We start from the raw sequence: 24,353 nt of genomic DNA, 5'->3' as shown, positions 1-24,353 counted from the left end.
GATGTTAGTTTGTTGTGGTTGTTGTTTTGTTTGGGGGGAGGGAGTTGGGATTACACATTCCAGGACTAAAGCTATAGCTAATGAAAAAAGCAAAGTTATTCTCAATATTCCTCTAAAATTATGGTACTTGTAATTCAAAAATCAGATTCATCTATACCCAAAATTTACTGGATATAATAATTTTTAAAAGGTGATTCAATTAAGAATTCCACACTAGTGCATCAATATATTTTAATTACTTAAAAATTGTAAACACTGTATAAGATTGGAATTCAAATGGACAATCTATAAAACATTAAAACTAACCACAATATGGGTCATTTAATTTTAAAAGGAGGCTTATAAGATTATTGTAGCAAAGACAAAGGAGGTAAAATAGAAAGACTGGTAATTTTAAGTAGAAATATAACTTTTTCAACTGTGCAAATAATTTCTATAGATAAAAGAGTAACAAGAAGTAGTAAAAATGACAATATATATTTGTAGTTTGAAAAGGGCTTCACATAAATCACAATTGAGCCTAAGAATTTTGTGAAGAGGTTACTACAGGAATTAGTAATACCATCCTGCAAATGAGTGATGATCATGGTTGGTTTGGAACATAGATTTTTCTCAGCACACACAAGTTCTTTTCGCCAAATCACACTTCCATATATACATATGGCCATTTCCAAGATAAACATGTTACAGAATTGGCAAGATAAAGGAGAACCTGAGTTCTCTTTGCCATCTAGTCCAACTGAATCTAAAACCGTATCCTAACAAAATTTTCTTCTAATGTGCCTGAAAAAGAATCACAGGATAGGTAGGTTCAGCTTACACACATAAAGAAACCAAGGCAAAGAGGGGAAAAAAAGTTCACAAAGGTCAAAAAACTAGAAAGTAATTATGATGTGATCTCAACAACCCCCAGAGGCAAGATTTTGTTATAATGGAATCCTGCTGAAAAAGATACCAAGAGGCATACAATTGCAACATTCTGTAGTAAATAAAGATCCAGAAGGCAATGCCTAACACACCCATCCCACTCCACCAACTTATAACAATGTCTATCCTGATTCTATGGCAGAAATACAACTGATCTCCTGCAGGAAGATTTGTGTCCCTTATGTAAATATCATGTTAACTAGCTGACCTTCATACCTAGAAATTTCACCCTCCTCATCTCCATCTCTTGACTTTCTTGGTTTTCTTCAAGTCTCACCTAAAAACTTAACTCTAAGAAGCCTTTCCCAGTTCTCCTCATGCTAGTGCTTTCCAATTTGTATTTTTTTTCTTGCATGTATCTCCCAAAATACTCTGAGTTCCTTCAGAGCAGGACTGTTTTAGCTTTTTGTTCTATCACCAACAAGCCAGGAACACGACAGGAGTTAAATAAGTATTGGTGATTGACTAGAAAAATGCCCATCTACAATCTTTCATCACTTCATAAGGCTGAAATGATATGTGTAAAGTGCTTTGAAAAGCACAAGCTACTATACAAATGTTATCTGTTATTCTCATCATCACCTTGTCCATTTGAATAAATTCTCTGAACTATTCTTTGATTCCCTTCTTTCACCCATTTTGCTTTGGTGCCTTAGCTTTCTTCTTTACCTGATTTAATATTTCTTTCCATAGTTTCAGATAAGATCACTATAAACTTCTCAAATATGAACAAAATCAGGACTCAATTTTGAAGAAGAGCACTAAGCAGTATGACAAGTGTCAAAAACGAAAGCTTAACCACAATGCTACTGAACAAGAAATTATAATCTACATGAATAAACACTGAGGATGAACCCCAATGGGCAAAAAGAACAAATACCTCTTGCAGAAAATCTTCAAGAAGTCGGTTAAATTTATCTGCCAATTCATCTATCAACTGACTTCTTGCAATATCTACTCTGTTAAATATGGTGAATTCTTCATTACAGAGTGCATGGTATGTTTTAGAACAAGCTTCCAAGACATCCGTATCTGTGTGCTTCTCTACAATATCTCGGATTTGTCTCAATAAGGCATCCAAATGCTGCAAAAAAAGTCAATTAGCATTCATCAGTAAAACCAAAATATCTAGAAAAGTGTCAACATCATAAGAAAAAGATGCAATGCTAAGAAAAATCAATAAATCTCAGAGTTAAGAGTTAGTAGCCATGCAACACTGTACCACCCTAATAGTCAATGGCATAGATTCATACCAAGAATATCTAAAGCTATCTGTCCAAGGCAAATGGGAACCAAAATAGTTCACACAAAGAACAAACCCATAATTGTGACCTCAAGAGTAGTCTTTTCTAAGTAAATAAGCTAGGATATAAAACTATGAAATAGTGGCCCCTTTGTGAATGAAGAGACTAGAAAATCAGTTTAAGGTAGGAAAAAAACTAACGTTTTATGCATGTTTATTTTCTTTCATATCAACTCTACAGAATGTTTAAATTAACATAAACTCTGAGCAAATATTTAAAGTGATAAAACCTAACCCTAAATTAGAATATTTCATGAACAAAAGTCTAAAAAATTAAAGATGGGAAGAGGAATTTTTCCTGACCCTGCCTTCCCAAGCTATTATAGACATCTATTATGAATTGTAACACTTACATAGACATTGACACCTAATCCTTCTATCTGACCATAATTTTGAGTAGAAATCTATACAACTTGATGGAACAGAAATTACTTTTTTAAGGCTTAATATCATATATGTAATACTTTCTTACCTTTTCTAATCGGCCAGTTGTATAGATTTCCAAATCAAAGTACTGAGGCAGCTGCAACAAGTTAGTCACCTTCTCTGCATCTATAGAGTACTTTGAAATGAAAAAAAAAAAAAACAGCAAAATAAAATAATAATAGTGATGTTAAGTAAGAATTATCAGTAACAGGAGATTTATAAAATCAATTTGTAAATCAATTACACACGTCACTTCCAAGTGATAGTCAGTAATAAACAGTTCCAAGTTTTTTTTGGTTTTGTTTTCATTTTTAATTTATCTTTTCCCCAATTACATGATATAAGTTTTAAACTTACTTTTGCTAACAACTGAGGAAGGGCTACTGCAAACAGTTCCGTAATTCTTGTTCTATCATCTAGTTGGGTCTTTTTCTCCTTTGCTGTCAGAACCTAAATAAAATATAAACATAAATGCTAAATTATACTTCTAATCTTCCATTATAGTAGTATAATTTGTCAACTGGAAAAGATAATTATTGTTGTTCTATATTAAGTATGTATTAGTCTATGAGACAAGCTGTAAAATCTGGAAAATCAAGTTTAAAAAAAATTAAATATTTTCTTATCTTCCCCAACCCCATCCTGCTTCAACACTAAGCAGGAGAGTTGAATTTCTCTAAAAAAACCAAGATATAGAGAGACAGCTAAGCTAGGTGGCTCAGTGGACAGAGAGCTAGGCCTAGACATGAGAGGTCCTGGGCTCAAATTTGACCTCAGACATTTCTGTGTGACCCTGGGCAATTCTCTTAAACCCAAATGCCTAGAGACACACACCTCCCTTCTGCCTTAGAATTGATATTGATTCTGATTCTAAGATGGAAAGTAAGGGTTTAAAAAAAAAAAACAGAAAAGATAAACCAACACAGTTCTATCTAACAACTCGCCACATCTACTTTTGAAAAACAGAAACAAAACTAAGAGCAAGAACTATGGAATTATGGGGAGTGCATGACTTTCTTCATTGTACTCTTGTCCTAAAACCATGTATAAGAAATACAAATTTATATGTGAGCTCTGTAATATTTTAGTACAATTAAAAAAAAAAAAAAGCAAGAGTCCAAAAGTGCTGAAATCAAAAGTAGATGAAACTAAAACATTAAAGTAAGAGGGGGAAAAAGACCATTAAATAAAATTTTTTTTACAAAACCATCAGCCTAAACCTTAGTCAAAGTATTAAAAACCTGTTTAGCTTAAAAATTAAAATTATGTAAGACCCAAATGAAATTATGAAAAAAGAAAGGTATATTAGGAAAGCAGCTTCATAATATTTGAAAAGCCAAGGTCTTCAGTCGAGTCATACCCGTTTTCCTGTCCCTCTTCCCACAGGAGGATGACATTCAGCTGCTTGGCGAATGGTACAGAGCATTATCTCAATAAGCGCACTCTCCTGTCTGTCGGTTAATGCTGTAAATGAGAGATACTTGATCAACTCTTGCACCAAACTACTGTGAATAATTATCCCAGAATTGGCTCTTCCCAGATATAGTATACCTTGAAATTTTTTCAAGGGAGTTGCATCCCATAATAACAAATGATATGTATGTGTAACAGAGATATACAGCTGTAGACAGGAAGATCAGACAGACAGTGAGAAATGCAAGAGGCCCCAGAAATCTTAATGCAGTTTAGAGAATCCACAGTGGGAATCCACATGCACACAGATCATCTGATATTATTTAACATAAATAATGTTATTTTTATGTAAAATTAGAAAGACATCACTATTTGCATACTATAGGAAATATCTGAAAATCAAGCCTGAGTAAATCAGAGATCTAATCTCAAAAGGCTATAAAAACCATAGTTAAAACTTTCTTACGTTCTTCTCCACTGAGTGGTTCTTCCAACAGCAAACTATTCATACATTCCCAGTCCTTCAACAGCTCCGTAGCACAGTCCCACATGCTATCCACAAGGTATGCAGCATGTTCATGCAACTGCAATGAACAGAAAATCTTTTTCTTAGTTAAATACTTAGTCGCTTTACACGACGTGCCTTTCAGGGACTGCCTGCTACTCCTTGCCACCATGCAATACACTGAGATTGACAATCAAAGAAAGGATTAGCAAAACAACAAGGAAAAACTGCAAGTTATTGGTCTAACTGGATCACAGCAAACTCTAGGAATGGCTCCTGGAAATGACATATGATATGATTTAAGGAAGAAAAAAAATTGATACTTTTTAAATGGCTAAAGAAACTGTGGTACATGTACAGAGTACACTAGTACTATGCCGTAAGTATATGAAGAATACAGAGAAGCACAGAAAGATTTAAGTGAAATGATGCAACATGAATTAGACTATAAAAAACTACACACAATGATTACACCAATGTAAGAATCACAATCAGACATCCATGTTATAAAATTACAGAGAACAAGAAATATGAGAATACATCTGCTTCTCCTTCCACCCCTACCTCCTTTGCCCAGGTGGAATACAGAGTAAATGCTCAGATTTTTAACAAAACCTTCAAGAATTTTTTCTACAGATTCTTTTCTTTTTTAATTTCTTTGTAATAAGAGGTGGGGTGGCTCTCAGGAAAAAGGGACATGGGGCACTTGAAAAATGGGAAGGAAATCTAGGTGAAGTAAAGCATGAGTCATTGATAAAAATCTATTTTAAAAATACTTCATAAATGACAGCTTACTATACATAAAAATTTTATCATATTTCTAATTGAACATATAACCAAAAGGTGAGATTAATATCCACCCCATTAATTTTCACACCAGAAAAATGAAGAGTTTGAAACAAGAAAATGTATAATGTCCCTTTGCAGTGGGAACATTCGATGACTTCAATGCTCAAACTAGAAAAAGACTTTCTGTGAATGTTTGCTCTCTGTAGCTCATTTAAAAATATAGGTACCAAATCAGGATAATTAGGCACACAGGGAAGATCACTTCAAAGTGGTTCAGTAATATTCAATCCATGTAGAGCCTGTGATAAGTAGAGTCACATACAAATTCAAAAAATATCATTATTTTCCTTTTAAATTTCTGTTCATTTTTAAAGTAGCAACTAAGATTTTTTAAAAGTAACATCTTTCCCTAAAAATTGAAAAATAAGCATATAACATGGTAAAGATACTAACATAAAAATGATAGGAGGTTTCAGAAATTTACTATGAAGAGGTAAGCAAAGACATTTAATTGGCTTGTAATAAGAGTTGTGTGCAAATTATTTTACAACGGAATGAGTTCAATTATATCTAATTAGGAAACATAATAGACATAAAATAACCTGCAAATGGCAATTAAAACTTTAAATAAAAATTGATCTTGATTCATATTCAAGATCTGAAATAAAGGAATCAGTTTGGAAGACTCTAGAGAAATATTAAAAATAGAGCAGATAACAGAATTGGGCTTCCATCAAAATAAAAAATCAAATAACCATTTATCTGCAGAGTGGTTCTTTCTAAAGTCCTTTCATGCATGTTGTCTTATTTCATTCTGATGGCTGTGTGGCTCAAAGCAAAATCAAGAAAGGCACACACTTGGTGTGTAGAACATGTTGATGAGCTGTGAATAAGTAATATGTGTACCTGCTACCATTCATTGCTGCCTATCACTGTGCTTGGCACAAAGTTGGAGGAGAAGACTAAGCCCATCAGAAAGAAGGAAGGCCCACTGTATTATCATTCAAATATATTAGTGATCACTGATACAATAACAAATGTAATGGCATAATATATCATTATGTAAAAAATTACAAATGCATCAAATGATTTTCACTAATCCAAGTTGGACCTGCTCTACTAGCAGGAACAGCTATCAAAATGATCTTCTAATTAGCAATGATAATATTGAACAGAGTGTAAAAATGCCAACTAACCTCACTTTCTAAAAAGAAAAATACCAATGTCTTGACCAGGTTGGCATTTGGGCTTTGCCTTCCCCTTCTTTTGAGGATTCCATCTTCTTCAGGATCCCTGCGACTAAAAAGCCTACAAACAAACAAAACATTACTATTTGAAAAACAAATAATTTTCCTAATTTTTAAAAAAAGCACATTTTCTAACTTCATTATATGACTGGCAAGACACATATGTACACACTCTTTGCCCATAACAGAATCTGTGGTATTCTCTCCACATTTCTTTTCATTTAATTCCCAATCAAAATCTTAGGGATATTTAAGTTAAGGGACATTTTTTCTCTTTCAATTCATCAAAGAAACCCTTTATCCTAAGTCACATATTCCCTCCCACTCACCCCTCCCTACCGCCATAGAAAAAGAAAAAAAATTCAGTCAGTTTGAAAAAAGAAAACCTATAAACATACTTAGAAGAGTACATTTCAATGGATAATACAGGGTTTTGTTTAAAAACAAATAAATTAAAACTGCGTAATGAAATGACATGGAATCAAATTAGTTATTATAATAAAAGTTAAATTTTTTTTCTACATAACACAATTAATAAAACCTCATGAGGTTAACTTCAGGACTCATGAAGATTTCAGACTCCATGTCTTTCTAAATATAAGCATACTAATTTCCCACAAAATTTGCTCAGTGATCATAGAGTTTCATTATATTCATTCTCCCTATTTCTGAAGTGTTCTAAACCCCTCTAAAACTGGGTAGCTCAGTGGATTGAGAGCCAGGCCTAGAGAATGGAGGTCCTAGGTTCAAATCTGACCTCAGACACTTCCTAGTTGTGTGACCCTGGGCAAATCACTTAACCCCCATTGCCTAGCCCTTACCACTCTTCTGCCTTGGAGCCAATACACAGTATTGACTCCAAGAGGGAAGGTGAGGGTTTAAAAAAGTAAAATAAAAAAGAAATACCAAACCTGGAGGAAAAAAACTTGATTGAAACTAACATTTTCTTAAGAGGACTCTTTTGGTTATGATTCTTAAGTGAAACATATAAAATTATAATAAATGTAGTTGACTTACTTTTTATAAAGAAACTCTCCTGCTGCTACTGCAACTGGCCGGTGAGCTGAATAAACCAAATGGTATACATTTTCACAGTCTTCTGCAGTAAGAACTTCTTCACTACTCCTATGGGAGGAACCAGATTCCAGTCATTTTTAAAGGTTTATAATTTTAAACCATAGTTCAAATACAAAAAACTCCACTCCCAGGCCTTCCTCACAAAATTAAGTCTTCATTTTATGTTACCAGACACTTGCTCTGATCAAGAAGGCAAATGTCTAACAACCACTATCTGTGAGTTCATTATTAATCAAGAAAAATGCCAGAAATACTTGAAAGGAGTATAATCAACCTAAAATAAACACAAAAGAAAAAAACTGAAAAGAAAAAAAAAAAAAAAAAAAAAAAAAAAACATCTGAAAAGGAGACACAGAAGTGGAAGACAGTCATTTGTAGACTTGTCTATGGCTATCCCATACTGTTTTGAAGTTTGAACCCTTTCTTGAGCAAATCCTTTTCCATTTCATGGGCCCTGAATCATAAAACAGCCTTGAAGATAAAGAAAACTGACCAAGAAGAAAACAACACTATCTTAAAGCTACAGAATGTGAGCTTACTTTAGAGATCATCTTATATCCCAAACAGGAGAGAAAATAAGGCCAGTTTAAAATGTTTAAACTTCATAATTAGATTACTACGTAAATACAAGAAATAAATTCAAACTACATTCAGTGCTCAAAAACAATTTAAGTCTGATAGTATGGAAGTGAACAGTAAATCTTTCTCACAAAAAAGTCTGCTATCATAGACTACCACATATTAACAAAGAGAAATTAAAGAGATCACACATGACCAGACATATATTGAGAGCAGTGAATGGATAATGCTCCACTGGTACCTAGAAATCTAAAGTATAGTAGGGGACAGAAGTGGCAGGACCGATAGGTTGGGTTCTATAATGCTAAAGAAAGTACTCATACCACTGGACTCGGAGGTCCAAAAAAAATGCATAGCACTCTCACATTCACTTCAATTGGATGACAGAAAGATGTCTTAAGACAAGTAGGCATTTCTATGCTTCTAAAAAAGCTTTACACTTTTTCAGTCTTCTTTCTTCTAGGCTGTCAATCTCCTTGCATTTTTCCCTTCTTTACTAATTGCTGGCAGAAATTGGATGAGCAAGGTTGTTGGAACTTGACAGAACTTAAGAATCAACAAGTCATAGTGCATGAGAGGAATAGAGTATTAGTGGTTTTTAACAACTTCCAAATATGGCAAGGCTTACTACAGAAATCATAGAAAACAAAATACGGAATATACACACAATGACGCAAGCATAACCTATACAAAATGAACTGAATGCTGACTATACATGGCCCCACAGAAAAGAGGAGAAAATATCTCACTCCCTTCTCTGCAGGGGTGAGAGAGCCAATGGCTGTGCAACACTACTTATGATGGTGGACTTGGTTTTAATTCTTTGTCAAAAAGGTTATCTCTGGAAGTGGAAAGAAGTGACGGAAAAAACATGATGTTTTAAAAAATGCTACCACTACTTATGTAAAAGAATGTTATCCACACTGAGAGAAAGAACTATCGGAATACAAAACATGATATCACTTATCATGTGTATATATGGATGTGTGATTTGGGACTTTAAAAAAAATCACTCTATAGCAAAAATTAATAATATGGAAATAGGTATCAAGTGATAACAATTGTATAACCCAGTGGAATTGCTTGTTGGCAGGGGTGGGGGAGGGAAAGAAAATGAATCATGGAAACATGGAAAAACATTTAAAATTAAAAAATAAAAAAAAGCTAGAAGGAATCTTAAACAAACAAACAAACAAAAAAAGCTAGCACTATTATGTCTTCTAGATGCTTTTTGTTAATCATTTCCCAATATGCCCAATCCCCAAGTGAACTCTCCTAAAGGAAAGAAAAAACAGGTAAGCCAGTGACTGCCTCTAATAGCAGACATATGCAACAATCTGGAGCCTTCATCTTGACCAATACTACTCTTAAGATTTTACTCATCTACCCTAGCCATTAAACTAGTCATATTAGTTCAGCTGCCTTGTAGAAATCGTTGGGTAACTTGTTTTCCTTGGTCTGCAGATTTGTCTCAGTTCATTCAGCTCTTCCAACATTTCTCAGAATCTTGTATTTTCCAATACACTCATATTTCAATTACTTCTGAAATGATGGTCACTGTTTCTTATTTCCTACCACTATGCTTTCACACATGACCTGCTGAGGTTTCTCTTAAATCTCAGTATAATCAAGGATTCAAATATCTCAGGTCTTAAATGCACAGGGCAGATTAAATATTGCAAAGGCTATACATTTTCATTAATTTGCTTTTCAAAGATTAAAGATGCTTGAAATTGTAAGGAAACTCAGAACTAATCCAACCATCCCAATTCTCTCAACACTGTTGATGACAAGTCATCCAGTGCCATGTTACAAGGCATGGATCTCAGTACCTCCTGAGAAATTTCATTCAACTTCTAAAATAGCTATTTCTTTTTTCAGCTCAGCTCCCTCTACAGTTTTGGTCCAATGTTCCTAATACTGCCCTAAAGCTATAGAACAGATCCTGAGAGAAACATGCTATAAAAGTTCCTCAGGAATTCTCTTTTTCCAAAATTGTGAAAATTATTTCTAAATGTACTTAAAAGTGACTAATTTTATTCAAAGAGCACAAAAGTAGGATTCAGAAACCCTGGATAGTAATGCTGGTTCGGTGAGTAACTAGCTCTGTGAACTAAAGCAAAACACAATCAATGTAAAAATAAATGTTCTCGCCCTCCTCCACAAATGAGGGGGTATGGGGATATTACAGACCCTTTCCTCTTTATCCATGCTGCCTTCATCACCTATTCTCCTACTCAACTGAAAAAATGTCTAGGCTATCAGTTGCAATAAAACATCTTCCTCAGTTACTTCTGCTTCTCAAGGCTACCCCTTTTATGTATTCATTCTCCCTGACTTCCTTTTAAAGTTTTTAACACTATTAATCACTTCTCATCCTCTAGTTGCTTTCACCTTCCCGAATCAGACATTTCTTCTTCAGTCTTCTTTGCAGAATCTCCATGAATATACTAATCCCTAAGCACAGATGATAGCTCTAAACCAGGGGTCGGCAACCTTTTTGGTGTGAGAGCCATAAACGCCACATTTTTTAAAACGTATTTCTTGAGAGCCGTACAGTGCTCACAGTGTGCGCGCTCCTGTAACAGCGCCTGAAAAAATGTTGTCGACCCCTGTTCTAAACTAAAGCTTTTAATAAGCTGGACAGTTAGTCAATGACAGTTATTGGGCACCCACTATATTGTAAGGCTACCTTTAAGGTCAAACATGAAAAGAATAATTGTTATTGTATTCCTTACTTTTTTTAGTAAACCCTTTTCAATTAAATGGGAGGAGGTGAGAGAGAAAGGAAGATGGAAGACAGTTTCTGTTCTCAAGGACCTCATTCATTCTAATAGGAGACAACATCCAAAGGAGTATTTGTGTGTGTGTGTGTGTGTGTGTGTGTGTGTGTGTGTGTGTGTGTGTGTGTGTGTGNGTATTTGTGTGTGTGTGTGTGTGTGTGTGTGTGTGTGTGTGTGTGTGTGTGTGTGTGAATCTGAATTAATCTCAGAGAGAAGGCTTTCTAGCTATAAAGGGTACTGAGAAAGGCTTCTTGAAGGAGGCAAGACTTTAGCTTTGGCTTTGAAGAAAGCCAGGAAGATCAGGAGAGACAGCATTCTTGGCATATGAGACAACCAGTAAAAACGTTGGGAGCTAGAAAGTCTAGTGTATGGAACAGCAAGAAGGTCAGTTGGTCCGTAGTTCAAAAAGATCTCTGGGGGTAGGAGGAGTATAAGAAGTTTGCAGGGGAGGAGAGAAATGCACACAGTCTGCTAGGTCCCAAAGAGCTTTGATTTTCTATTTGATCCTACAAATCATATGGAAATTATCATCATTTACTGGATAGGGAATGACATGAGCCGACCTGCACTTCTGGAATATCACTTGGAAAGCTAAGTAGAGGAGGGACAAAGAGAAAGACTAGAGGTGGGAAGATCAATATGCACCCTATGAGAAGAGTTCAAGCATGGGATGATCAAGAATGCAAGTGGTGATGGTGTCAGAAGGAAGAATATGTTAGAGAAGTTATGAACACAAAAATCAAGAAGTCTTGGAAAGAGATTGGATATGAGGAGTGAGACAGTATAAGGACTCTGGGATGATACCTAGGTGGCATGATTAGAAAGTCGGTGGTGCCCTTAAGAGAAAGAAGAGAAGATTTGGCAATAAAGATAAATGAGTTCAGCTTTAAACATGTTGACTTCAAAATGTATAAAGGATAGTCAGTTTGAGAAGTCTAATAGGGCATTGAAAAAAGCAAAACTTAACTGGGAGTCAGCAGAGAAGTTGGGCCACATTCCCTTCTCCCTTGGAGATGTTATCTATTCACAGAGGTTCAATCAACCCCTAAACAGATGAACCCCTAATCTTTTAAGAGGGAAAATTAGATATTATATTTAAGGTGTGGTCGCCAGGAATCAATCAAATTCAGATTGATTCCATAATTAAAATAGACCCAAGTCAGGATGTGTTTTATGGTAGTTTATTTACAATTTGGGAAGGTAGAAGGTAGGGAAATAGAGAGAGGGAGAGGCTGGCCCAGACCAGCAGAGGTCAAGACAGAGAGAAGGTTAAAAGGCTAATTAAACCAGGCTACTAGTCACAAGGCCTTAACAATTAGAGGCAAAGAAGCCTCCTTGAGGAAGAGGCTCTGGAAACGCCAAGATAGGCGAAAGGAAGTCAGCCTAACTTACCCACGTGACAATTCAGAGGGGAAGCTGCCTGAGGTCTCAGCCGAGATCCTTCATCACCAAGTTCAAAGTGGAACTGCCTCAACAGGAAGTTACCAGCATATTTGAAGAACAGCAGCTTTCGTCACTTCCTGGAGGTTCACCTCTAATTCAAGTGGACAAATGGTAGCCTCAACACTGTTTTGGACTGCCCAAAGGGCAGTCCTTTGTTCTTGATTTGTTACTTATTGTCATGTGTGGGTAACTCATCTCCCCTCCCCACTAAGGGAGGTGGGGATGACATTATCTCTGGTGGCTAAAGTTGTAACTATGAATGGGCTTGAGCTAATTCCATTTACACAATCTTTTAACACAATTCTAGTCATACAGCACTAACTACATAGAGATCACAAAGATTGTCAACATTTCAAACCCCAAATATCCAAAAACTATGCTCATCATCATCTACCCTCATAAATCAGCACATTCTGAAAACTGAAAACTTCCTCATTTGTTTTAGACACCAAAATCTCAGGTTCGTATCCTTAGTCATCATAGAAGCCTGCCTCTCTCCCTTTCAATTCCACATATCCCAATGCCAAATCTTATTGATTCTATCATAAGAAGCTCTCACCCTCTACTCCTCTTCATAAAAACTCATTACCATAGTTTAGCCTATTTTCTACACTAATAAAATATTATTTTACTTGGTCTCCTCTCAAACAAATTACTTGTTTCAAAATCCATGGATTTCCAGTTATCAGCTAAAATAATCATTTAATAGAAGAGATCTGAGCATAACACTCCCATAGTCAAGTCTTAAGTGAGTCCAGGCACAATCCAGGATAGATATGAACATCTCAGCCTGCCTCAAGGCCCTTCACACTCTGGCTGGAAAGATCCTAACTTTGTAGACTTATGCTCCCCCCACATATTCCCTAAAGCCTCAAATTCCCCATAAGTGGAATGTAACCCCTATGCAAGTACTAATGTTTATCTTACTTCAAAGGCTCAACTCACGTACTGTTCTCTATCATGAACTCTTTCCTGAAACTCTCCTCAATTGTTACCAAGTTCTACAGACTCAAAATACTTTTTATTAAATGATCCAGGTAAAGAAGGCATGTCCCCATCACCACTCTTAACCCCACCTCTAGTTCCTTAAGTATTTTCTCTAAGTATTCCAAATGTCTAAAGTGATACCACATACTCAGAGTGTTGGTTGATTTGATTGTGTATTTTTTTCCATCAAGTCTGAGACTTATAAGTTAATAAATTTAAGCAAGCTAGTTGCAAATGATTCATCTCTTTGAATGTATCTTCACTCATACATTTATGCAATAAATGTAGTTACTTACTGTAAAACAAGAGTGAGTAATTTTATTGCCTGCACTGCAACATCATATTCTTTATCGAGGGTCATGGAAACAATTCTATCCTAAGAACAGAAAATAAAATTATATTTAAAGGTGAAAGGGAGATGAAGAAATAAAAACCAGTTTAAAATATAGATATTTTTTCTCAACAATGTCAAACCCTACTAACCTTGAATCGACTGGTGAAGAGTTCCAGTTTGGAATTAAGCTCCTTATTATAATAAAGACCTTGCAGTGCAGTGAGACATTTTAGTCTTACCTCCCCTTGCTAAATAAAGTTGAAAAACAGAATAAAAGTTTACATAATTTTACATTTTAATCTTAAGAGGTACATGATAATAAACTAAAATAATGCAAATTAACCATCAGGAAAAAAATCCTGTAACCTAGATCATCTATAAAATCCTTCTGAAACTAATTTCATGATTCTTAGCAATGGAGAAATGAAAAGTTAGTAAATATCTAAGGTTTCATGAATGCTTTTAGATGCTCTCAAATCTGTGCCTAAAATAATGTTGCACATATTGTCAAGAATAGTTTCCTACTCTATTACAGCATGAAAAGTTCTACATGCCTGGATGTCCTTAGATAGGAATGAAATCTTAACGCACAGGAATCCAATGAAATCAATATCTAAGGTAAGCCACAGTGCAAATGACAAAAGTACTTTTATCTTTATTATATTTAAATGTAGTTGACATATATGATTTTGTGTGGCCATAGCTAGGGAGTTGAACTTTAAAGATACTTCGCTTGGTAAAATTATAAAAATAAATGCAGAAACACAATGTCAAAAAAATTAGGGGGATAATGCCTAAGATATCTGATGCCTCTTTTAACTGTTAAGTGTAACCTACCTTATCATGCATAGTCCACCCAACATATTTTAAATAGCTGTCATTAAGAAAGGCATCACTGTACATCTTCATCCATATTCCAATTTCTTCAATACAAATAGCACGGATTTCTGCTATTGCATCACTGAATGAAAAAGGAAAGAGTTATACCTACTAATAATACTGCAACAGAGTGTAACTATGTTCAATGAACAAGTATTATTTGGTGTCCTCTACATATATACCATAGTAATAAATACCATCCAGAATACAATAGAGTATAAAAATAAACTCACTGTCCAACCTGTTTTCAGCTCCCCCCATTCTTCCCAATTTGCTCCCCCTTCCCAAAGAAGAAATTATTGGACTTTACCGGTATCTATGTACAAAGACTCCTTTAAATATGGCATTCATCATATTTTCTATTTCATCTTGATTTTCTTGAAGCTAAAAACAAACACAAAATTCAATAAGATGTTTTTAGGTAGACACATGTTCTAAAAATACAAAAGACCCCCCCCCTTTTTTTAAAGGGGAAGGCACAATCCTACCCCTCACAAAGCAAAGTTTGCTGTCATGCACATATATCTTGGTAATTCCACTTGATTTCACCTATCAAATATATATACAGAGTTCCTGTATATTGAAAATGCTTGACTGAAAAGTTCTACTTTGGAGTAGGCTTTTGATTACATTAAGTGATAGGAATAACATACCTCTCTCTATTTTCTAAGAAATTTTAATAGCATCATTTAAAGTTGGGGAACTAAATCCTGAATTACATAAAATTGAAGGAATTCTTTTTTTATGTCTATGAAAAAGGAGTCAGCAAAGTTAGATGAATAATTCAGTGCAATTGAGTTAGTTAAATACTGCCTCTACCCAGAAATGTATTAACATATAACCATACTGACTATTAACCATTTACCTCTTTCCTCTTCTGTAGCAAAAGTTCCAGCCTATCATTTGCTCGTTTTCCAATCATTTTATTTCGCTCTGCTTCATACTGCCTTTGTGTGTTGTCCATGTTAATGCTAAGATTTAATGCCACATTCACCAATGCTGTCATCAACTTCATAGCTATTTTTTAAGAAAGAAAAGTCAGAAAGAAACAACAAAATTTTAGGTCATTTTAAGTCAAATTCAAATCTACTATTCACATGGAAAGTATTAAAATTCAGATAACTGCTATAACTAAACTCAGAATTCTCTAATCTATTATCTAAATACATCCTTTGATGACCTTCTCTAAAATGGTGTCTATAAGAAAAACAAAGTATAGGTTCTACTTTTTGCCCTTCTATGACAGCGTATGACAGTGGAGGGCTTAATTCTCCACTCTGACTCACAAGGGCTATGGGGACCTTGGACAAGTTCCTTCCACTGACAGTCCCATGGAAAGGTTCTAAAGTAGCAGACATATCTGCATAGGCAGAGTATCTTATTGGGTGCTCACTATATTAAGGAAAGCACAGGTCAGCCCCTGCCCTACTCTCTGCAATCATATACTACCAAAAAGTGAGAGGATTCACAAATCCCAGCAGGTACTATGCTCCATTAAATAAATAATCAAATAAAGGGAGAAGAGGATCAGTGAAAAGGAGTTGCTAGATTAAGAGAAATAAATCAGTTTATGCAAATCACAAAAGAATAAATTAACTGGTATTTCTGCAACTTGTTTTTAACTATACTGACTTTTTATGAGCAGGTTTGCTCTCTGTTCTTGTCAAAAACTTTTTATTTTTAATGGAACCTTTATTCTCAGGAATATTTTAAAGACTATCATTTGAAGGGCACAATAATATCTATAGAAGGAGATCTGAATATCTTGGTGCCTTGGTCAGATCCAGACCACAACACAAGCACCACAACAAAATGCCTACACCGATGATGAAGGAAGCGGGTTCATTTTCAAAGCCTCCTTTGCACATAAAAGGTTCACTTTCTTCTTCTCTTATTTTGAGATACTTCATAACACACAAAACAAACATGATTAAAATTGAGCATTTAAAAACTTTTGACATTAAACTAATGAACTTAAAGTTGATACTGAAAGTTGTGAAAAATCTAGGGTTTGGGGATAGATACAGAGATACACAGATAAATAGAAAGAGAGATTTGAATGAATAGTTAAATTAGAGATGATGTGCCAGGACTGCTCTGCCCCAATCCTTACACCACACAGGGGAGGGAAAAAGCACTTACACTAGGCTGCTGAGCAGAGGGGTGGGTGAAGTGAGGAATGTCCTCAGTACAAATTAAGAAGGGAAAGAGAGCACTCTGCTCTCCTCTAGCTCTGCCCCCTATGTGCTCCCATTGGGCTGCTGGGGCAAAGCGGTGGGTGATGTGAAAAAATGTGGTCAGACATGGTAAGGGGGACAGGGGGAGAGATGAAGGAAGCAGTTCTGTCCAAGTGGGGGGCATGGCAGCACACGTGCCCAGAGAGCACTCTGCATGCCATCTTTGGTACGCGTGCCATAGGGTTGCCATCACTGATAGATAAATGGCCTTGGAATAGAATTAATGACTTATGCCCTTAAAAAGATCTATTGAATAAGACATTATTCTTTGTAATTTTTATATTCAAATGAAGTGTAAATAAAAGTAATATTAATGGGAAAGAATAAAGTAAGAGGATTTAAAATTTCTGAACAAAAATAACTGTACTATAGGCAAAATTAAAGAGTATTAATTCACAAATTTCATTTTCAACACAACAAAGGAGTCAAAAAATATTAATCAAAACATCATTATACTAGAATCAAGATATGAGTCAAAAATAATCCCCAAAAGTAATAAAATAAGTTATTTAATATTTTTGATATGGTTATATAATTCATCAGCCTTCTATATTTACTAAAAACAAAAGGCCTTACATCTCAACAATTGAAAATTTTTCTATGTATAATAAATAAAGTAGGTATCAAAGTACTCTATCCTCCCTCCCCTTAAAAGTTTTAGCACTACATTTTTAAGACATTAACTCATATTAATCTTGCTTAACATATTCATCTTGATCAAAATTGATATTAAGTTGTTAGAAATATTTCAAACTTGTCAGAACCTGACAATGAGACAGTAACCAGTACTATTAATCCCCTAAGATCAATATTTACTATGCAATGAGTTTTTCAATACTGCAATTGATGGAGCTCTAAGAAGGGAATGAAGCTTTATTCTCCCTACTTGGTTCTCTCTTCATATTTCACTCTAGCCTCTTGTCTTGGCCTCTGACCACTTATATAAAAGCTAAGCAAAAAACAAAAACAAAACAAAACAAAACAAAACAAAACAAAAAAAAAAAAAAAAAAAAACAGTACCATCATTCAAAATGAGTACCCAATAAGGAAATAAAGGTTCTCACAAATTATCTATAACCTGACTTCCCACTCAAACCCTTAATATTGATAAGTCCAGGGACAAGTAACTTGTGTAGTGGAAAAGGCCCTCTAGTGATGACAAGATTCTAAACAAAATTAACCTGATAATAATCCAGCCTATGACTTGTTGAACCATTTATCTAGCCTTCTCAAGTTGGACATAGGAAAAAATTAGAAATACTCACCTGCCAATGTGCTGGTATGTCGAAATGCCCTGACTTGAGAGTCAGACAATCCTGTAAGCAGTGAAATGACTGTATCCATCATGTACTCATCATATATGATACTATACTGACATTGCCTCACTAATACACCAATGAATTCACAAAAACTGGATTTGAATTTCTTCCATTGAGGACCAGCCATGGTGAGTGGATAATCTCCACTATCCTAAAATAAAATTTTAAAACATCAATTTCTTTAGAAATAGAAACAACTTTGCATGTGTAATAAAGACTAATATACACCTTGAAAAAAGTTTTACCATAGTTACTTATTTTACTGACTACAAAGCTAGGAATATTAGGGAAAGTAATGGACTATGGGGATGGAGGACAAGAGGTAAGTTTTCTATTCTTGGAAACAGTTCTAGCTTTCAAATATGGGTGTCCAAAAGGAGAAGGTAAAAACTATCTGGAATTAATAAATTTAAGTGGCCATCATCTACTATTAACTCAGATATGGTACAGAAATATCATATCCTTAGAGAGGCTTAAAGTAAAAAGTGTCTGGATTAAGTTACACCACCAAGGAAGGAAGTATAGAATTCTCTCCTTATGGACTTTTATGACATTCCTATCTAACCCACATCAACATACCACAAGAGTTTGTCTCACTAAAGAATAACACTTCACTTAGTAACTTCAAAACATTTGGAAAATCTTGAACCCCTGGAGCTGCATTGCCCAAAATTCCTTTCTGTATTACCCACAATTCCTTTTCCTTTCTGTTTACGTGCATCTTTTGGGTGACTATATAAGTTCTGGGTAATGCTCCTCTCTTGCTCTCTTCCACGTGAACTGAATGGTGAACAGAATTCCCTGTGTTCTCTAGCTCTCTAGTTAAATATTAATATTTATAAATATTATACTTTAGAGATATTGAACATTAATTTTAAAATCCACACAGTAGTTCACAGTTTCATATACAATTCTCTTTTCTGGACTTTTTTGAATAAATAAATTATTGTCAAGTTCATAATAAAAAAGAAAAGAAAAAAACTTCAATGTTTCAGGCAAGGGAGTACAATAGGATAGCATAACACTCTGGTTTTCTGCAAAAGAATTTTCAAGTACTGCATTTTAGAAGCATAAAAAAACCACAGCAGCAAAATCAACTATTACCAAATGTCAATTTTTGGCAATGAAAGCACAATGGCTGCATCTAATGGCAATGGCTAATTTAACAGTCAATTCACTTTTTCCTCAGGGTTTCATTATAAGCAAAAGGAGTTGTCAATGATATATTAACTTTATTTGATTTTAGGACATGTACTGAATATACACAGTATTAAAAAACAAACCACCCACCAAATACCCAAGGTGTGACCAACTCCATTTAAAATGTCACATTAAGAAGAAAAGGGGCAGTTGTACATATGTTATGTATTGAAAAAAAATAGTAATGTGACTCAGTAACTTGACTTCAGAAGTGGTATTCTACTTACTTGTGTCGCTCATCAGATTATTATATAAGATATTTTTTTTTAATTCTTAATTTCTGGCAACTAAAGTCCCCAATGTTTTTTCCCCTTGGAGTAACTTTATTTACATAGTTTAATTAATCTTGAATGTCATTTTAACTCATTCATAAATGGTAAATAACTAACTTTTCATCCAAATCCAAATATTATGTCCCTTCCATGGTACAGTAGTAAACTTGAGTTTCTGCTGGCAATGCAGTACAACATAAGTTCTGACTAGAAGCACACAGGACTCAGTGACACACTGAATGAATCATTTCCCAAGGACCACACCTACTAGGTTCAGAGAGGAACATCACTAGACCTACTACAGAGTTAAAACTATGTGATCACAGTGCTTGTTAAAGACTTCATAAACTAAGTCATAAATGATTTCCAAGACTTAAGGGAATACCCATAAAAATGGAAAGGCCCATGAAAATTTAAAGTATTTAATAAGGATTTCTCTTTTACTTAAATACCCATAATATTTAATATTAAAGATGAAATTAAGGTAAAAAAAACTTATCCTCAATTATTTGTCAACTACTAGGTGACTGATTGACTTGTTCATATATTTCAAATTTTTTCTCAACTATCTTTTAGATATTTTTATTAGACACATTTCTAGAAATTGGGCAAATAAATCTCTGCTTGATCCCTCCTTAGTAAGCAGTAAGCAAAGCCATCATCTTCGGAGAAGATGAAATTAAAAACTAGCTAAGGAGGTTTTGTGCTTATATAAGATAAATGATAACAGAGAAATCACTTTTTCATCAAATTAATTAGTTTTCATTTTTAAGCTAGTAATATCAAACCAGAAAATTATTGAAGGTTGCTGGCCAGTTCTCAAATTCTACTTGTCTATTTTTAACCCTGAATGCATCTAAATGGAAATTTCACAGTAGAATACCGTGACAAAAGAGTTAAATCATGAAGACTAATTCTTACAAGTATGTCTTCACAATTAAAGCTACAATAATCATTTTTCAAAAATCTGGAACTATAAAATGAATTTAATGAAAAAAAAAAGTTAGCTTTTATTTTTCCTTCTACTGAACAAAGCCCAAATTCTCACCATAAAAAGGTACTATAAATTAAATATAGACCAAATCTTAAAACTAGATATTTTTGAAAGTAAAAATAAAAACAAAACTATGGGGAGAGACTTCAATTTACATAGGATCATTTTGCATGCATTTCTTGATGCTTTTGTTCTCTTCATTTTATAACAATAAAACCTAAACAGAGGGCAGCTGGGTAGCTCAGTGGATTGAGAGCCAGGCCTAGAGATGGGAGGTCCTACGTTCAAATCCAGCCTCAGACACTTCCCAGCTGTGTGACCTGGGCAAGTCACTTGATCCCCATTGCCTACCCTTACCACTCTTCTGCCCTGGAGCCAATACACAGTATTGACTCCAAGATGGAAGGTAAGGGTATTAAAAAAAAAAAAAAAAAAAAACAAACACACACACACACCTAAACAGAAACAGACAATCCAATGTGTAAGAAATACTCATAAAACCATAAATTCATCTTGCATTGGGAATTTGATCTAACAATGATTAAACCAGGAACATTTGACCATTCAATTAAAGAACAAAACAATAATAACTACAACAAATGACATTCCCCAAACACTTCAAGTTACCTCATCAAATTCTTCTGTCATTTTTCGAATTATTTCAGAGTTCTGCATGTGCCTAAACATTTCGGCTGTGACAACTCCTACAATTTAATTTGTAAAATTGAGAGTTTAGTAGGGGATATACTAAAACAACACCTGTGAATCTGAGCAATTATATTACATAGGCATATAACAAATAGATAATTCTTTATCAATAATAATAGTCTAACCTAAAATTACAGGAAAGACAAGTTCTGAATAAAAAATAATACAGGTATAAAGGAAAATTACTGGCAACTTTAACAATCTGGACCATAGCCAGCATACAAGAAAAAACAATGTCAAAAAAAAATTTTTTATTCTCTAATCACTAGATAAGCAGTCAAAGCATGTGAACAAACAATATTCAAAAATAGAATTAACTGATTAATAAGAAAAACTGCTTCAAATCCTTAAGTGATAAGAGACATAATGACAAAAATGCCCCCTATGCACCAACATATTTATTGTGGCAGTTTTTGTGGCAGCAGAGGACTGAAAACAAAGTAGATGCCAAAAGCCTTAACAAATTGTGGTACATGAAAGGAATATTATTTGGATGGAAGAATATGTTGAATAGGAAGAAGCAAAGCCAAGACTTACATGAACTGAAACAAAGAACAAAGACTAAAATAAAAGGAAAGAACAGTATCATCAGACAACAAAACAATTGAAAGTGACTTAAGTTTAGAGAAGAGAAGAGAAGAGAAGAGAAGAGAAGAGAAGAGAAGAGAAGAGAAGAGAAGAGAAGAGGAAAGGAAAAGGAAAGAGGGAAAGGGAAAGGGAAAGGGAAAGGGAAAGGGAAAAGGAAAGAGGGAAAGGAAAGGAAAAAGCATTCTTAGATAATAATAAAGCAAAATGTACCAATACATATCTCAATGGGGCCTAAACCTAATATAACTAAGATGAAGTTTAATGATTCAATTGAAGCTTCATTAAGCACTCTGTCTAAGGTGTTGTTCTAATAGGGATATAAAAAGAGATTAAAGGAAAATCAGTTCTTAATCAGAGGCAACCCCTACACAAATAATAAAGATTCAAAGAAGAGTGTGATAATTGCCAAAGGATTAGCCAAGAAAAATTTGAGGATCACTTTCTGGTTCTCTTTTTTTCCTTTGAGGGGAGAGGGAGAGATTAGAGTAAAGGAGGGGTAAATTAGATTAAAAAATTTTATTCAGGGCTTCCCAGAGGTGGAAGTACCTCAGAATACCCCCTTCCCTTTCTACTAAATGGAACAAAAGAATGGGGGGGGGGGGGGAGGAGTACAGATAAAACAAAAGCAGAAAAGGGTAGAATGTAGCCAGATTGAATACAATAGGGTCTAACCTGATTCCCTTACAATAGCCTCTTGACAACTGCTAATCTTGCAGTGTGCTCAATCCCTTGACATTGTATATCACTACTCAACACATTTAACTGTGCTACTAGGTAGTATGATATGTGGAACAGAATACACCAACATCTTACCTTTACAGCCTGAACACTGAATAAAGAAGTTGATGAGATCAAGAAGTGAGATATCCCGGTCATGTTTATATGACTCAATCCAATCATCCACCACGGACTGGAAGAGAAAAAATAGAAAAACAGAATTGTCATTGACTTTTCACATGAGCTAAACAGGGGAATAATGGTACTATTCTGAAGATCTAGTTATATGACTATCCAATCGCACACTCCAGACTGAAGGAGAAAATAGGAAATGGAATTGTCATTGATTTTTCACATATGCTAAAGAGAGGAATACTGTTACTATTCTGATAAGACACAGTATCCTACCTGAAAATATGCTCATATAACATGTTTAATAATAAAATTTAGAATCTAATTTAGTAGATGGAATACTCGGAAAAATAAAGTGAAAAGAACATTCCTATTTTCTCTGCACTAAAAGAAAGCCTAAAAAAGTCAAATTCTAGAACAGGAATCATGTTCTTTCCTAAAATAGTAAATGTTATTGATAATGTAAAATAACAAAAGCTAACGTTTTAATTTTTGTTTATAAACTACTGCAAGAAATGGAATTTCAGAATAATTTTGGTTGGTTGGATTTTAGATCTAAAGATGTTTCTTCATGAGAAAATTTTAAATGATCTTGATTACCAATATCCTGATGGATTTAAGAGTTAGGAATATAGTCATATGTGTATAAATTATGAGTTCAATAGCTCATCGTACTTTCAAATATTTATTCATAGAAATATAGTTTGACCTGGACCCTTCTCTTGGCAACCCTTCCACATAAACAACCTATTCTGTGTCCCCATCCCTAAAACTAAAGGCTTTAATGGTTCAGTTCTAACATTCTAAAATCACAATTCATTTTACTGAATAAGTTAGTAACTATTGAATTAGTCTTAATATAAACTCACATTTATATGTCTAATGGTGTGTGTGTGTGTGTCTGTCTGTCTGTCTGTCTCTTTCTCCTCATAAAAGAGATAGCTATAGGATTTCAATAGCCAGGAACTTTTTCCTGTGATCAACACAAATGCTTAAAACTTATTTTTAAAACTAGAGAGGAAATTTTATATCATACCTGCATAGCGCTCTTGCCCATTTTGACAACTTCAAACAACATCATGTTTTCCACTCCATTCTGTTGATGATGCCCATTCATTCGATTTGGACCAGAAGGTTTCCCCCCTCCATTTCCACCTTTTCCCTTCTCTCCAGGACCCTTTTTGCCTTTTTTACAAGTCTATGTTGAAAATAAAAACCAAGATAAAAAAAAATTATTAAAATATGCTTAAATACAAATTTTCACACACTTTTTTAGACTTTAAAAAAAGGGAACAAAACCTCCCCACATTATTACAAGATGGTGTTACTCAGACAAATAATTACACAGTATGGTGATCTTGCTAATTAAGTATGCTACTTCCCCAGGAGATAGCAGTTGGTTTCCTGGCCATTCACAGAACTAAATCTACCAAGTAGTCCTGTCAATTCTACCTTCTCAGATCTCTGATATATATATGGCCTTTTCCCTCCTCT

The 24,353-nt window shown here is 34.5% G+C and overlaps 1 protein-coding gene across 1 annotated transcript in view; it reads right to left on the bottom strand.

The window, feature by feature from the left end:
• STAG2 (stromal antigen 2) overlaps positions 1–24,353 on the bottom strand; it is a 130,131-nt gene that overhangs the window by 35,355 nt on the left and 70,423 nt on the right. Inside the window, exons 4-19 of the mRNA XM_044682722.1 lie at positions 23,896–24,057; positions 22,824–22,920; positions 21,342–21,418; positions 18,195–18,399; positions 15,558–15,709; positions 15,003–15,076; positions 14,651–14,774; positions 13,963–14,061; positions 13,776–13,855; positions 7,628–7,735; positions 6,560–6,671; positions 4,536–4,653; positions 4,017–4,120; positions 3,014–3,106; positions 2,703–2,792; positions 1,808–2,011 (exon numbers count right to left, since the gene is read on the bottom strand). Of these exons, the coding sequence (XP_044538657.1) occupies positions 1,808–2,011; positions 2,703–2,792; positions 3,014–3,106; positions 4,017–4,120; positions 4,536–4,653; positions 6,560–6,671; positions 7,628–7,735; positions 13,776–13,855; positions 13,963–14,061; positions 14,651–14,774; positions 15,003–15,076; positions 15,558–15,709; positions 18,195–18,399; positions 21,342–21,418; positions 22,824–22,920; positions 23,896–24,057 (1,899 nt within the window). The remainder of the gene's footprint in view (positions 1–1,807; positions 2,012–2,702; positions 2,793–3,013; positions 3,107–4,016; positions 4,121–4,535; positions 4,654–6,559; positions 6,672–7,627; positions 7,736–13,775; positions 13,856–13,962; positions 14,062–14,650; positions 14,775–15,002; positions 15,077–15,557; positions 15,710–18,194; positions 18,400–21,341; positions 21,419–22,823; positions 22,921–23,895; positions 24,058–24,353) is intronic.

The sequence above is a fragment of the Gracilinanus agilis genome, chromosome X (assembly GCF_016433145.1).
Source record: "Gracilinanus agilis isolate LMUSP501 chromosome X, AgileGrace, whole genome shotgun sequence".
NCBI classification, from domain to species: Eukaryota; Metazoa; Chordata; class Mammalia; order Didelphimorphia; family Didelphidae; genus Gracilinanus; species Gracilinanus agilis.
Note: the sequence above shows the minus strand (reverse complement) of the source record. Positions and strands in the feature narration are given on the sequence as shown.